This window comes from Myodes glareolus, chromosome 16, assembly GCF_982192425.1.
Source record: "Myodes glareolus chromosome 16, mMyoGla1.1, whole genome shotgun sequence".
Classification (NCBI taxonomy): Eukaryota; Metazoa; Chordata; class Mammalia; order Rodentia; family Cricetidae; genus Myodes; species Myodes glareolus.
This window is the reverse complement of record NC_142041.1, coordinates 33051761-33068197: the sequence shown is the minus strand read 5'-3', so window position 1 is coordinate 33068197 and position 16437 is coordinate 33051761. Positions and strand designations below refer to the sequence as shown.

Genomic DNA, 16437 nt, shown 5'->3' with positions numbered 1-16437 from the left:
CAGGGGCAGATGGATCCCAGTCTGATCTACCTAGTGAGTTCCAGACAACCAGGGCTACATAATAGACAACATTCAATCAATGTGAGTCAGTTAACTTAGTATCTAGGGTACTGGAAACTTCACTTGGATGCTGTGACCACAGTAGTGTAGGGTAGTCCTTAGTGCCTGTGGTTCATAACAGTCTGCAGTCATTCTTGTTTTTGAGACTGGTTTTCTTTTAATATTTGTTTATGTATTTTATATATGTGACTGCTCTATTTGTATGTATGCCTGCATTACAGAAGAGAATAAGACAAGATGACAGCAGATCCCATTATGTATGGTTTTGGGCCACCATGTGGTTGCTCTGAGTTGAACTCAGGTCCTCTGGAAGAGCAGCCAGCGCTCTTAACTGCTGAGCCATCTTTCTAACCCTAAGATTTTATTTTCTTAAAATGCTTTTTTCTGGAAGTTCTGAAATATTTAAAAGTACTTCCTACAGGAAATATACTACTTTCTGCCTTCCACTAGGCCACCTCAACACTAGGATCAGTAATCCTAAGGAGCCAGCCATATCCAAACCATAGCATCCCTCCATTTTCTGTGGGATGTGTTCTGCAACCTATGGAGGATGCCTAAAGCCTCAGGTAGCAGTTGAGCTAACTGCTAGGTATCACACACAGTGTGGGTGTGCTGGACACTCGTCTCTGGCAGGACTGAGTGGGAGAGGAGGCCAGATTTTATTACACTATTCAGGGTGTCATTAAAGAGATTTAGTTTTTATTTTATCTAAGAGTGGATGTACCACATACATGCCTGTTACTTAAAGAGGTCAGAAAAGGTGTTAGATCTCTTGTGACTAGAGTTAAAGATAATTGCTGGATGGTGGTGGTGACACACGCCTTTAATCCAGCACTCGGGAGGCAGAGGCAGCCTGGTCTACAGAGTGAGTGCCAGGACAACCAGGGCTACACAGAGAAACCCTGTCTTGGAAACCAGCGGAAGAAGATGAAAGGATAGTTTTTATCCACCGTGTTGGTGCTGGGAACAGAGCCTGGGTCCTCTACAGGAGCAACAAATGCTCTTAACTGCTGAACTATCTTTCAGTCCAAAAGTTAAGATGTTTTTTCTGGAATTTTTGCTTGCTATTCTTTTATTGTAGTTATTATAAACAAACGAAACTATAGCAAAGGGAACTGGCCAGTAGGAAACCTCTAGTGAGTTGATAGTGCTTGCCTCTTTTTTTTGATTTTTCAAGACAGGGTTAATGTATATGGCTGGAGGTGTCATGCACTTTTAGAAGAGTAACTGGGCCATCAGAATAGCTTTCTTGAGTGGGTGGCCAACCCCTTCCCCCCCAGCTATGTACATTTAAGAACGGGAAAAGCCAAAGGGAAGAGAAGCAATGGATGTGGCAAATTCCCTTTGGTCTGGTATGAGGGTTAATTTATAGAAGTTATCTGGGAGCATGGTTTGGACAGTGGAAGTCTTGGTGCTCTCGTGAGGCTCAGCTGTGTGCTGGCGTCCTGCCTGCTCACTTACACAGGACTGAGTTGGGTGGGGAGAGTAGCAGCCCCTGGGCTCACACCTCCTCTCTCTGCTGTATCTCTCCAGTATGATTTCTCCTTGGAAAAGAAAACCATTGAGTGGGCCGAAGATATTAAGCTAATCCAAGAAGCTCAGCGAGAAGCGGAGCGGAAGGCTGAGGATGCGGAAGCTAAAGTGACTTCTAAGAGTGGCCCAGAGGGTGACAGCAAAATGAGCTTCTCCAAGACTCATAATCCAGCCACAATGCCGCCTCCGATTAACCCCATCCTTGCCAGCTTACAGCACAACAGCATCCTCACTCCAACTCGGGTCAGCAGTAGTGCCACAAAGCAGAAAGCTCTCAGCCCACCCCACACAAAAGCGGATTTCAACCCTGCTGACTTTGAGTGCGAAGAGGATCCGTTTGATAATCTGGAGTTAAAAACCATCGATGAGAAGGAAGAACTGAGGAACATTCTGGTAGGAACCACTGGACCCATAATGGCTCAGTTACTGGACAGTAACTCACCCAGAGGAAGCTCGGGGTCTGTGTTACAGGACGAGGAGGTCTTGGCCTCCTTGGAGCAGGCAACCTTAGATTTCAAGCCTCTTCATAAACCCAATGGCTTTATAACCTTACCGCAGTTGGGCAACTGTGAAAAGATGTCGCTGTCTTCCAAAGTGTCCCTCCCCCCTATCCCTACAGTAAGCAATATCAAATCTCTGTCCTTCCCCAAACTTGACTCTGATGACAGCAATCAGAAGACAGTCAAGCTTGCAAGCACTTTCCATAGCACATCCTGCCTCCGAAGTGGCGCACCCCGGAATTTCCTGAAGCCTTCCACCCAAAGCAGTGCCAGTGAGCTCAATGGGGACCATACTCTTGGGCTTTCAGCTTTGAACTTGAACAGTGGCACAGAGGTGCCAACCCTGACGTCCTCCCAGATGCCTTCCCTGTCTGTCTTGTCTGTGTCTACAGAAGAACCATCACCTCCAAATACATGTCCCACAGTAAGTTTTCAGTCCTAACTTAACAGTCCCAAAGATGTCTCAGTGATCGACCCTATTTAGCAAAAGTCTCCCACAAGGCTTAGTGTTTGATGGGGCCCTGTAGAATGGCTTTTTTATCTGATAGCTATAATTCCAGTTATTTTCCTGAGAACCAGGATTACTACTTTTGAACCCAGCTTGGATATTTATTTATTTATTTTTGGTTCTTCTTTAGTGCCAGGACATTGCCATGGTAGACAAGGACTCTGCCACTGCCCTACATTCCCAGCTAAAACTTGGTTAATGTTCACCTCCCTGCATCTTTAAGATCTTTCCTTTGCAGATGTAAGAGATAATACAACCCCTAGGAATGGTATTTTATTTCTCTGTCTGATCTTTATTCTTTTTTGTACTGTTATGTCTTAATAGGTTTTTTGTCTTTGTTTTGGTGGTTTTAGTTGAGTCAGGGTCTTACTGTATGGCCTAGATCTCCTACCTCCACCTGGTGAGAGATGGGATCACAGTGTGTGCCCACCCCCTGTGCCTGACTGTCTGGCTGTTGTCTCTCTACCCATCTTCCTTGCAGATACTGCTTGTCACACCCTCTCCTCTCCTCGCTTCCCATTCTCATTGTGCCCTGTTTTTGTTTTTCTAATCATGACGTGGCTCTTTAGGATTTACATTTCTTCAGCCTGAATGGTGGCTAAAGTCTCTAGATTGTAATTGTGTGATTCTTTTTTATCCTGTTCAGCAGTATGTGTTAGAAAGTCTGGAAAGTGGGGTCGAAGGATACATTAGGATGGATTGATAAAGAGATTACAACTTTTCTCATCCTGAAGAAAATCTAAATTTTTTTTTTGTTGTTGTTTTTTGAGACAGGATTTCTCTATGTACCCATGACTGTCCTGGAACTCACTTTGTGGACCAGGCTGGCCTTGAACTCACAGAGATCACCCACCTCTGCCTCCTGAGTGCTGGGTTTAAAGGTGTGCACCGTTACCCTCAGCAGAAAATACTATCTTGCTACACAGAATAATGGTAAAACAAGGCAGTTTCTTTGTCAGGTAGTATAAGCTCAGCTCTGATTTGTGTTTCTACCCCAGAACTGGGGTATCCTGGGCTATATAAATCTTAGAAGCCACAGAGTCTCTTTCTAGCATCTACTAGCTCATAGATGTTTTTAAATGGCAGTGTGTGAAGAGGCTGTGTAGAGCTAGGAATGAGCCTAGCTGCATTGGTACGAGACCACAGCAAGCTGTTTGTCAGCCAGTAGAAAGACAGAACCCCGGCCTGCCTCATTAGTGCACCTTCCCAGCAGCGAGTGTGAGAGCCCCTGGCTTGTAAACGTGCGGACTTTGGCCCAGGGAAACTTGACAGACTGCTGAGCATCATTGTCCTTGGTCAGCTGGCCTCTGGTCAGCACTCCAGAGTATTCCTTTTCATGACATATTAGATGCATTAGGTAAATGAAAAGCACCCTGAAATGATGGGGGTTCAGCTAGTGCCCAGCCTCGTTTAGATGAAGCCCTTAGAGACCAAAACCAGAGAACTAACCCTCCCTCCTTTCCTTCTTCCTTCCTTCCTTTCCTTCTTCCTCTTTCTCTCCTCTCTCTCTCCCTCCCCCTTCCTTTCCCTCCTCTCCTCTCCCTTCCTTTTTCTTTCTTAAGATTGCTTTATTATTCATGATTTGCCTGCATGTATGTATATATATATATATATATATATATATATATATATATATATACACACACACACACACACACATACCATGTGTGTGCCTGGTGCCTGAGGAAGTCATAGTGTGTTGGATCCTTGGGAACCAGAATTAAAGACAGTGTGAGTGGCCATGCGTGCGCTGGGACACAAACCTGAGTCCTCTGCAAGAGCACAGGTACTGAGTTGTCGCCAGCCTCTCCTAAATCCCACAGTGTCTAGCATTTTAGTTATGCTGCCTGGTTTTCTGTACCTCCACTTCCACCCGTAGAAGCTTTTGAGACCCTCCGTCAATCTCTGGAGAGTTTGAAATTTACTATTGATTCGCCTTATCAGTTACTGTGTTGGGCCCTTCTGGTCTCTGCAAGATCGGGGTCATTGACTATAAAGAATTAAAATCACATTTTGTACTTGCTAATAAATATATTTTATATTTTTACTGAAAAAGTTGCTAATGAGAAAGAACTGCCTAAATGTGGTAATGGTGTCTTTTATGAGTCTGGGATGTAGCACAGTAGTATCACACTGCACACACACAGAATTTTACCTGCAGTAATCATAATCATGCCTAATAACCTTGATGAAGGATGTGAAACACTCTAGTATTAGCGATTTTGACAAGGGGTCCATTTTTATTTTTGTAGATAGTCTTGCTGTGTAGCCCAGACTGCCTTAACTTCAGGATCCTCCTCCTTCCTAAGCCCCAGTAATAAGGGATCCTTTTAAACATTGTCCATTTAGGGTCTCCTTAGTGGTGTGTGGTTAATAAAGCATTATGTGAAGGAGACAGTCATTTTTCTCTGTTCAGGAAGTATTCTCAGTCCTAATATTTAAAAAAGAAAAGAGACTTTCTTCCGTCCTAGTATTTAAAACCCTATGCATTGAACTGGAGAAGAGATGGCTCAGTGATTAAGTGTTCTTGCCGCTCTTAAAGAGGTCCCAGGTTTGGTTCCCAGGACCTACATGATGGCTAATAACCATGTGTATCCACTTCCAAATCTCACAACATCTTCTGGGCTTTGCAGTCACCAGACATGCACGTGGTGTACACACATAGATGCAGGCAAGCAGAAAGTAAATGAAAATCTAAAAACCTTTTAGACTGGGCATGGCATGGTGGTATTGATCTACACAGAGAATCCTAGGCCTGCATAGTGAGACCCTATCTTTAAAACAAACAAAAACTGGGGCTGGGGCTCGGAGGTTAAGAGCACTGGCTGCTGTTCCAATTCTCAGCAACCACAGGGTGGCTCACAACCATCTATACAGTGGGATCCGATGCCCTCTTCTGGCACTCATTTACATAAAATAAATAAACTACCTACTAGTAATATGATTTTATTAAAATATTCTGTTGGCTATTTACATTACCTCTAATGTTTATGACAAATGTTGTTGAAATGACTATTTTATTTATACATACATATATATATATTACATTTTTTATAGATTTATTTTTGGTGTGTGAGTGTTTTGCCTACATATGTTTGTGTGCTACATGCATGCCTGGTATCTGTGGAGTTCAGAAGTATCTGGAGTTATGGATAGTTGTGAGCTACTATGTGGATGCTGGGGCCCAAACTCAGGTCTTCTGCAAGAACAACAAGTGCACTTAACCACAACAACAAGTGCACTTAACCACTGACCTAGGTTTGTATTTTAATACTCCTAAAGATTCGGTCCCTAGATGTGTAACTAGAACAAAGAATTTTATCAGGCTTTCCATATAGCCACATTTACCTGAAGGGTACAGATAGCAGTTCCAAAAGCACAGAGCGTTAGAGGACCACACACACTCCAAAACTACTTTCTAGAGATGTTTTTGTTATTTGTTTTGTTTTGTTTTGAGACAGGGTTTATCTGTGTAGCTGCACCAATCCTGGAACTCACTGTGTAGACCAGACTGGCCTTGAACTCACAGAAATCTGCCTGCCCCTGCCTCCCAAGTGCTGGGATTAAAGGCACGCACCACTAGCTTCCAGTTCTTGGGACTGTTTAAAGGGAGAGGCACACAGGCTTATGTGAGAGCTGCTTTTGTTGAGAAGCTGGTGCTTTGGAGCCAGCCTCTGAGAAGGCTCATAGAGTCTTGAGTCTGAAAAGGGGTTAGATTGATTTATGAGGAGCTCCCACTCTTCCATGATGCCTGCACCTTGCTGAAGTCCCTGAAAATGGACGCTTAGAGTATGTTATCGGTGGTATTTCAATGGAAGTTGCTAATCTACAGGCCTGTTGTCTTCCTGGCTTTCCCCAGCAGAGTTTGAGAACATCTGGTTATAGCAGAACTTGTTTTAGGACAGAGGACTATTCATTGCCTTAATTCTACCCAATAGAAAAAGAAAACTAGGAAAAATAACATGTTTTCTTTGCTTCTTGGGAGCCAAACTACCACGAACAACTTGTGATTTTGTTCCCATGGTGAATGGGTCTGGGAGTGAGCTGAGTTGCCCTTGTACTTTAGGTTTCATTATCAGAGATGTAACCAGTCAGATGAGAACTAGGCAAACTGCCTGTAGCCAGTGTAAGTACACTGTGGCCAGGAGTCCAGCCTAGTGTAGCAAATACTCCTGCCTTGGCTCCAGAGGACAGCATCGTTAGCAGAAAATGAAGGGAGTGTGTTGTGTGGGGCAAAGGTAAGTGCCCTCAAAATCCTGAGGCCTGCGCTGACTGTGTGTAGGAAGCCCAGGCCAGTGATAAGCAGGGGAGACTAGGACAGAGCCAGGTCCAGAGTGGAAAAGACCCTTAAGGTTGAGGGAATGCTAGGAAGAAAATTCATAGTCTGTTCCGACATTAATCCTGTCGGTAGGTTCAAACTCTGAACTACTTTTTAAGTCACAGGAATCGGGGCATGCAGCAGCATGTGCTGTCTGTATTTTCACATGTAGGGGCTGTGGATAAGGGCTCCAAGGGCTGGAGGTACTTGGTACCTCTCTTCTTCACACCCCACAATGCCTGGTCAGCAACCTGGACCTCAGCTCATCTTGTTTTTGATCTTGCTTTTTTATTACCAGGTCACCCCTCTAAATTTCTCAGTGTCACAAGTGCCCAACATGCCCAGCTGTCCCCAGGCCTATTTGGAACTGCAGGCACTGTCTCCGAGTGAGCGGCAATGTGTAGAGACAGTAGTCAACATGGGCTACTCATATGATTGTGTCCTGAGAGCCATGAAGAAGAAAGGAGAGAATATTGAGCAGGTAGGTGCTAGTATGCAAGGTGTGGGTGGTGGAGCATGGTGGCCTCAAGTCACGGTTGTGATCTGCCTGCCTGTCCTAGAGTGCTTGCAATTTCAGCCTCCTCCCCTGGGCTGTTGTCAGGGAAGCAGCTGAGGCTGGAATTGGACTCAGGGCCCTTCGTCTCCACCATCTAAGTGCTAGCATATAGGTGTGGTCTACTGTTCCCATCTTGCCTCCAGAAACTTTTGTCATGGCTGTACAGGAAGTTATGAATAGTGTGCTATAGTCTTCTACTTTGGGGACATTTTTCTGACATAAGTGTATAATTTTAGAGGACTGTCATCCTGCCCTGAGTGTTGACATTCTGGGAGTTGGGTCAGCTGTGACAGCACCTCCTTTGGGAAGTGGCTGCTCATTTCTAGAGGGGTGTGCCAGTCTGTTTACCAAGTAATGACTGCCCAGGATCTGATGACTGGGGAGGGGCAGGGAGCTGAATTCACAGATGGTGTAGAACTCCCAGCATAGGAGTAGCAGTAGGAGCTCAAACTTTTATTTCTTTTCTTAGATTCTCGACTATCTCTTTGCACATGGACAGCTCTGTGAGAAGGGCTTTGACCCTCTTTTAGTGGAGGAGGCTCTGGAAATGCACCAGTGTTCAGAAGAGAAGGTAGGAACCTTTACCATTCCTGGGACAGAGCTGTCTGTCCTCTTGCTCACCCTGGGCCCTCCATCACCTTTCCTTACCAGGGACTGCAGGCAGAAACAGTCTTGTGCCCAGACAAGATGGGTCCTTCTATACTATAGATGAAGCATGGAGCTGACTCACAGTGATAGGAAGGGAAAATTGAGTTGGGCTAAAAGCCAGGCTTTTGGATGGCTTGGGCCATTGCTAGCATTTTTGCCTTCCTCTCCACCTAAAGGGCAACTTTTAGGGGTTCAGTACTGTCTTGGTGGGTATATTCACGTGGGGCAGTGGGAGTATTTCAGAGATCAGCAAGTGAGTTGGGGTTGGGCTCCACAGCCCACCTCTGGTGAACTTTAGAAAGATCTGCAAGACTCTGAGGGATACAGGTCCTCCTTCTACCGGATGCCTCTACATTCAGCTGCACTCTGTGGCTGGACCCTTTTTAAAAATGTGTTCCTCTTTATCCCATAGATGATGGAGTTTCTTCAGTTGATGAGCAAGTTTAAGGAAATGGGCTTTGAACTGAAAGACATTAAGGAAGTTTTGCTATTACACAACAACAACCAGGACAATGCTTTGGAAGACCTCATGGCCCGGGCTGGAGCCAGCTGAGACCAGGCCCTGCCATGGCCCTGCCACAGCACCACCATTCCCCAGGAGGCCCCGCACAGCTCACTCGTGGGCAAGAAGGGACATGCTTCCAGATTTTCATTGGGGATTAGGTCAGATGTGGAGATGACATTTGCTAGTCTCTGAGCCCAGGCCCAAGCTGGGGGAAAGTAGGAAGACTTGGGCATATAAATGCCCTGTTGGCTCCTTCAATATTAAACATATCTGTATTTTGAGAAGTGTCCTTCCCACATTGGCCTGTCAGAAAGAACACTTGGATCTTTCTGGGGTCTCTTATTTCCTCATCCAAAACCTGGCCTGGTTCCCAAGAGGAGTGGGAAGCAGAGGAAGGGCATACTGCTGTTTGGGGGCTGGATGCTTTCCTCTCTGCCACACCACAGGCAGACTGAACTCCAACCCGAGTTGAATACAAGCGAGAGGTTCTTCCAGGGGCCCACCTTCCCCAGCAGTCCTTAGTGTTACACTGGTTCTGGAATGTCTCTGCGGTACAAAAGATGCACTTTTCCTCATGGGACAAGGTCTTTTGCTAGGCCGTTCCCATGTGTCCCTGTCCAGACTGTTTCTTGTGGATTAAACATAATCCTCTACTGCCCAGGGCATCGGAGCCCCTGTGCTAGGAAGCTGTTGGCAGTTTGAATAATCATTGACCCCTTCTCAGCTCACTGAGAAAACAGGCCACGACTAGTCACTCAGCACTAACCCAGTTCTTAAACAGCCTCCTCCAGCCCTGCTTTAGGACGACACGAGTAACACCTAGGCATAGAAACCACTCTTGGGTTTGTTTGTATTATGTTCTACACCATTAAAGATATAATACAGTCTTGAATCTAAAATAATTTGCTAACTATTTTGATTCTTCAGAGAACTACTAATAAAAACCTAAAAGGTACGTTGTGCTGCCTTAATGTCTTTATTTCAAAAAACAGCTTGAGTTAGGATGGCTGTAGGTGGCAGAATCATTTCTGGCCCACATTTCAGTACACTCTTCCCGCTGGAGGCCTGAGGGACCTGAAGCTGGCCATACCTTCTGGACCATGTCTTCTCTGGTTTTTTGGTATACAAATAGAGACTCAAACAAAGATCTCTTTAAACCTGATCTAGTGCAGTCTCTGGACCAAGGGTATATGTCTTCTTGCCAAAGTGGAAGGGCAGACGAGGCTTCAAGGTGCTCTTTAAAAAGTCCTGCTTGGGAGTACTTGGGAGGCAGAGACAGGTGAATCTCTGAGTTTGAGCCCCTGAGCTACAGAGTGAGTTCCAGGACAGGCAGAGAGCGTGCTTCCACAGCTCTCGGTGGCGCTGGTGGAGCCGACAGAACTCCCTAGAGTTTCTAGTTCTTTAGTAAAATCCCACATCCTTTTGGGGCACTTGCTGGGAATGGTTTTTAGTGGCAATGTGAGGAGCTGTACAGTTATAAGCTAGGAATCGGCTGCCCTCTGGTGGCTATGGCTAGTTCAAGCACTGCCTGTGGCCCACTAGAGAGCCTTTCAGCCCTTCTGAATGCCTTTTAAATAGAGCCAGATCTCACTGTAGCCCAGGTTGGTTTCAAGGTCCTCCTGCCTCAGCCTCCCAGATGCTGAATTTTCAAGTGAGCAATGCCATATCTGGTTTATCTTGGCCTTTTAGACATAACTCTTAAAACTTCCTTATGTTGTTAAATTCATGTGGTAGTGGCTTCTGGGCCCAGCCTCTGACACATGACTCTCAGGTGAACTCCAAAACTAACAGACTCTTGGAGGCTCTTTGTTTTCCTTGAGGGCCTTTCTGTTAAAAAGGTGACAGAGGAGATGGTTCGTTAATAAAGTGCTTAAGGTGCAAGCATGAGGTTGGATCTCTAGCACCCACGCAGGAGGCCTGGAGCAGCTGGGAGTATTGGTGCATACCTTTAATCCCAGCACTTGGGGGGCAGAGGCAGGGGATCTCTGTGAGTTGGTCCACATAGAGAGCTCCAAGACAGGAGGACCCATGAAACTTGGCTAATTAGCTAAATCAACAGTGAAACAGCAGAGGATTGTGGGTACCTAATAACATCTGGCCTACACATAGTAATAACAGCAATAATTCATTTAAAGAGCACAGTATGTTTGTTCCTGTATCAGAAGGTTCAGACTATTGACTACACACTCAGTGCCAAGACACCCATAGCAAAGGTCCTAAAGTATGGCTGGCCCGGGTGTCCTGGAAGAGTCAAGCCTAGGCAATGGACTTGCCTGAGACACTCAGAGGATTGGGAGTGAGGAGTCATAGGCAGGAGCTAGGTTCTGCCACAGAAACTTAGGAGGGCTAGCAGGAACTATCCATAAGCCTGCTGTTTTAGCAAAAAGTGAATGAATTTTTCTCATCACTGCCGCCATCAGCAGCATCCTCTAAGTCAAAGCAGGGTTTCAGGGAGGGGCACTGTAAGCATAAAGCCTAACCCCCAGCCCAGCTGTACCCTTAAGGCATCAATAGTTGCCAGTTTATATTTTCCAGAACTACGTCTCCACTCTGGTGGGGAGGAAGAAGCTCACCTAAGTGCCTGGCGGGCACCAGTGCTGTAGCCTTTGAAGACAGAAAGGCACGTAAGTCAGGAATAAGGCTGTTGGCTCAGCGTGTGGCCCTAACCTCTGATTTCATCCTCAAACTCAGGGACATGTACAGTTAGACCAAATATGTTCCTACAGACATAGGTCAACAATGAGATACTCTGAGCCCCAAACAGAAGGGGACATGAAGGTCTTAAGCCTGGTCCTTTCTTACAGGGGGTCCTATAGTTGGAACTGAGGTAAGATGAGGTCTGTCCCTGAGTAGTGAGGCCATCCAAGGCCATGTATGGCTAGAGTGAAGTTAGAGGTAGGATAGGGAGTGGCTGTCTGCAGGAAGGCCTTGGCAGAACTTTTTCCAGCTCCAGAGGGCACAGCAATGTCTACCCAGGGTGAGCCCTTCTTCTAAGACAGTATGGTTCTCTTGGGAGCTGCAGCCGACCTATGGCAGGTGAGGTACAACTGGAGCTGGCTTCTCAGACTCTGGATGCACTTAGACTTCAAAGCCATGAGTTCATCCAGCTGGGTCACGAAATCTTCAAAATCCTGAGAAGAAAAAAGACAGTGGAGGTGTTTAATCTTGATGACCCTTCGTCTTTTCCAGTCTATTTTTGTGTGTGTAGTTTTTCTTTTAATGTGTATGAATGTTTTGTCTACATATCATGTTGTACTTGGTGATGCCCGTGGAATTGAGAAGATGACATCCGATCTCCTGCGACTGGAGTTTTGGATGCTGTGAGTTACACTGGGTGCTAGGACCTGGTCCTCTACAAGAGCAATGAGTGAACTGCTGAGCCTTCTCTCCAGCCCCCTAGTCCATCTTCTTGAAGGAACATTTTAAAACCCAAGTCCCTCTTCTCAGAGTAAAACCTTAAAAGTTTCTATGGCTTTGGGTGGGGCTCCCTTCTCTGCATTTGAGACGCTTTATAAATGGAGGCTGTGTTCTGGGCTGTGTTCTGCAAAGGGGTGGTTACAAACAGGGTTTTGCGTCTGCAGGTTGTAAGCAGCAAGCTAGTCACTGCTACAGTAATCACAGGGAGGCACCCCCAGCAAACCTTTAGGAAGGCAGGATGGCTAAGGATAGAGCTTGGAAGAGCAGTGTAGCACCATCTCCCACCTCTACCCAGACCCTCTGAGGGCCATAAGGCCTCAACAGTTAGTACACAACAGCAGAACTTTGTCATGAATACTGCAGCAAACCTGATCCTCAAACCATAAGCTACTTGTCAATAGTACATGTGGCTATTCTACTTACATTAGAATTCATCTGGGTCATTAAGGTCTCCTCCTTGAAGTCCAGCTCAGCCATTTCATCCAGCTGTTCCTGGTGTGCACGGATGATCACCTGCCTAGGAACATGTAGAAGAAACTGACATTTCTGGTTTCCCATACTCAGGGACAGCCTTTGGAAATTGAGTCTCATTTCCATACTAGGAGCCTCTGGCCAGTGTGGTAAGGTCAGCTGGCCACTCCTTGCTTTCTCCTCTGTTCTGTTCTCAGAACTAGTCAAGGGATTATGGAGTACCCATAAGATATAGGAAGTATCTTGTCCCTGCTTCTCAGGGGTTCCTGTTTCCCATGGCTTCCCTGAGAGAGGTTATCAAGCTGTGACAGCTGGAGTATTTGGTACAAGGTCTGCTCTTATTTCTACTTGGTGGGGGGTGGGGTGGGGGAGGTCCAGGACCAAAGCAGGTCAGGGCTAAAAGCTGAATATCTACCTTTGGTCAGAGAACACAACAGGAGCAGCAACTCTGCTCACTGAAGAAGCAAGCAAACTGGAAAGGGCATGGGATGTTGAAGGGGTTTAAGAACAAAGTCCAACTTACTGTGCCTGCTCCAGTGTAAGTGGACAGAGGGTCCCTGAGGCCTTGAGAGAACTGGGGACCACAGGAGAGTCTGATGCTAAGCACTTTGAGAGTGGCCTGTGCTTGAGCCACAAGATGTCCTCGTAAGAGGGCTTGATGGAATCTGTGGAGGAAACAAGCTCCTGCCGGCTAAACCCTGCAGGATGTTTTCTGTCCTGGGCCCAGGGACCGCCAGCTACATCACTACTTCCTGTCCATGAGGTGAGCAAGGGCGTAGAACAGGGTGCTCCAGCATGTGTGATGGAGCAGGGCTTCCGAGGGAATGACGAGTCCACCAGTCCAGTCTCCTCAGCACTGTCACCGTATGGATCACCACCCACGTGACTCTGGGCCATGAGTACAGGCCTTCTGCTCTGGCAGGCCTCCCCATGGGGCAGTTTGTCAGGTGAGTGCTGACGGATGGGTGATGGGGAAAGAGCTGGAAGATCACCACTAGGTCGATTGTCAGGGGGAGATGAGGACAGCCACAGGAGCGCAGTTGCTGAAGATACTGGCAAAGCAGCCTCTTGATTGTAAGGGGATACTATGTGCTCCACTGCCGGCCCTCCTATGATCTCAGTCGTGAGACTATGCTCAGCTCTGTCTTGGGCAATCTGCTCCAAGGAAGAAGAGTACTCCTGACTGGGGGTCTCCAAGAGGGATATAGTGAGAGGAGCCATGAGTCCAGAAGCATTTGCAGAGCCCTCTCTAGAGTCTTCTTGGGATGGAGCAGTCCTGTCCACTGTTCCTGCTGCCTGAGTCACTCTGTCGTCACTGATGTCTCTTTCATCTGGGGATAGAGGCAAAGACAGCCCGTTTTCTGGGGATGGCAAGCTGCTCTCAGCCTGTCCAGGAACCTCACTTCTGAAGGCCTCAGGTCTAATGTCAGAGGCTTGAGCTCCACCCGTTTCTTGGTGATGCACAAAATCTACCTGTGAGGAGGGTGGCTTCTGGGCCAAGCCATCCTTGGGGGAAGGTCCTGAGGAGGCAGAGTCTTCCTCCTTGCTCCAGTCCGAGCACACCTTACTTGGGCTGTGGCTCTGGCTGAGTGCTCCTCTTCTGTGGCTTATGATGGAGCCTCTGGAACACACCCAGCTGTCAGTTCCTCTCTCATCACCATCCATCTCGGAGCTGAAACGCAAATATTGCTGCCTTTCTGCCCCCTGCTCCTCAGGACTGTGCACCCTGTTCTGATGAAGGAAGAAAGAGCTTCCGCTCTTCTCCAAGGTGCTCCTCTGCATGTGTGAGAAAGAATCCTCACTGAAATCACTGTCGTCCAGGTCCTCAGCCTGGGCTCCATCATGGCTCTCAGGATTAGAGTGGAGGGGAGAAACGGTCTCATTTGGAAGCTGACCTTCGGAGGGCCTATGCTGACATAAAAGCCTTTCTAGTGGCTGGTATTTTAGCTTCTGCTTGAGGAGTGGTGGCTGCTGAAACTGCTGGTGGTAAAATCGCAAATGTTCCTCCCTTTCCTTCTGCTGGGGAAGGGGGTTTGTCCAAGCTTCCGGGGCAAGCCTGGCAGATGTGCCCACTTTGCTGTCCTGACTGGTTTCTAAGTGGTGGTGGTTGCCAGGAAGCTGAGCTCGGGACAGTAGTTGCTTCTGCACTGGCTGCACCGGTTGCACCTTCTTCTCTCTGGCAGGCATCCTGAGACGCAGTAGGCCTTCTCTGGGGCCCGAGGCCCTGCTCTCCCACACAATGGCAGCCTTGCTGCCAACTTGACTTTTCTCAGAGCACAACGATGCTGACTCTTCTGCTCCCTTTTTGATCGAATGGCCAGACCTCATGGTTCCTTTCCAAAGGCTAGGCTTTGCCTCCCACTCTGGGACAGGACTCCCCCTTTTACTGGGGGTTTTAGGTTCAGAGGCAAAGGGGATATTGGGAGCATGGCTGGCCAAAGGGTGGGTTTTAACTCTTGTGGGGCCTGGGGCCACAACAACTGACTGCTGAAGTCCCAGTTTAACTTTTTTGGGGGAGCACTTGTCCCCTGGCAGGGCAATAGGGGAGCTCTGAATTCGTTTTGGAGAGGAGTTTGCAGATGCCCGACTTCGACTGGTGGTTGAAGCACAGCACTTAACACCTTTCTTTAGTTCCTTCACCCTGTAATATAAGCAGTTAACGTTAACTGTATATTCCGTCTGTGAGTCCTTTCCTACAGATCTCAGGGAACTGAAACAACAAAGGGAAGCATGGCAAAGACGGCAAGCTCGCTCTTTAGGAGAGTATTTTATGAAATACTATTTTAACTAGACAAAGATGTGTTATGTTTGTTTATGTGACAGTCTGTGACATTTGTCTGTGCTGCGTTTGTTTAATTATGTACAGATGTGTTGCATTTGTTTCGCCCTGCCTGCCTAAGACACCTGATTGGTTTAAAAAAAAAAAGCTGAACGGCCAATAGCTAGGCAGGAGAGGGACAGGCAGGATTGGCAGACAAGAAGAATAAATATGAGGAGAAATTTAGGCTCAGGAGAGAAAAAGGAGAAGAGAAAGGGAGAAAGAGAGGGAGACACCCAGGGCCAGAAGTCAGGCAGCCGCCAGCTGGTCATCCTTGGAGACAGCAGGAAAGTAAGATATACAGAAAGAAAATAGGTAAAAAGTCCTGAGGCAAAATGCAGATGAAGAGAAACAGGTTAAGTTGTAAAGGCTAACAAGAAATGAGCCTAAACTGAGGTTGAGCATTTGTAACTAATAAGTCTGTGTCATGATTTGGGAGCTGGTTGGTTGGTGGACCAAAAGAAAAAGCCTGGTACAGGAGAAACTAAGAGGAAAAGGTACATTCCCCTTTAATATGTTTCCTACTGTACCTGAACTAAAGGAACAGTGTCTTCTGAGAAGATAAGCATGTCCCCACGTGAGGGACAAGCTAGGAATCAGAATCATGCTATGTTCATGCAGGGCCTATCATGGCTCCTGAGCATAGGCCATAGGAACTCATGTCTACTCTTTAGCTGGAGTTCTGCAGACAGCACAGTGCTGGGCTTCTCTGAGAAGGTGAATTCCCCTAAATCTGCTGGGCAGTTCAGAAAACAAAACCTAAAGAGCAGCAGACTGTGCTAGTTCCACTAAGGGAAAGATGACATGTATTCTCAGCATCCTCTAACTTAGTACTACTGACACTGACAATCTAACTGGGTAAAATTCTTTATTTTAGAGGCTCTGTGTATTGGAGATGTTTAGTAACATCTGTGGTTTTTACCCACTAGATGCCAGTAGCACCTCTCTCAGTGATGACAATCAACAATGTTCTTACTTCCGGGGGCTGGAGAGATAGTTCAGAGGTAAGAAAACTTGCTGGTTTTGCAGAGGATCTTACAAGTTTGGTCCCCAAAACCCACACGGTAGCTCACAACCCTCTGTAACTCCAGTTTTAGGCAATC

General features: G+C 46.8%; 2 protein-coding genes across 3 annotated transcripts in view; one reads left to right on the top strand and one right to left on the bottom strand.

The window, feature by feature from the left end:
- The window catches only part of Ubap1 (ubiquitin associated protein 1), a 33050-nt gene extending 23467 nt beyond the window's left edge, over window positions 1–9583 (top strand). Inside the window, exons 4-7 of one of the 2 annotated variants that reach the window (XM_048420312.3) lie at window positions 1594–2517; window positions 7218–7400; window positions 7945–8046; window positions 8536–9583. In XM_048420312.3, coding sequence (XP_048276269.2) covers window positions 1594–2517; window positions 7218–7400; window positions 7945–8046; window positions 8536–8676 — 1350 coding nt within the window. In that variant the 3' untranslated portion in view covers window positions 8677–9583. The remainder of the gene's footprint in view (window positions 1–1593; window positions 2518–7217; window positions 7401–7944; window positions 8047–8535) is intronic. The other variant, XM_048420314.3, reaches the window with a different exon arrangement.
- A 2-nt stretch (window positions 9584–9585) lies between these two features.
- The window catches only part of Kif24 (kinesin family member 24), a 58246-nt gene continuing 51394 nt past the window's right edge, over window positions 9586–16437 (bottom strand). Inside the window, exons 11-13 of the mRNA XM_048420311.3 lie at window positions 13040–15157; window positions 12469–12562; window positions 9586–11759 (exon numbers count right to left, since the gene is read on the bottom strand). Coding sequence (XP_048276268.3) covers window positions 11619–11759; window positions 12469–12562; window positions 13040–15157 — 2353 coding nt within the window. The 3' untranslated portion in view covers window positions 9586–11618. The remainder of the gene's footprint in view (window positions 11760–12468; window positions 12563–13039; window positions 15158–16437) is intronic.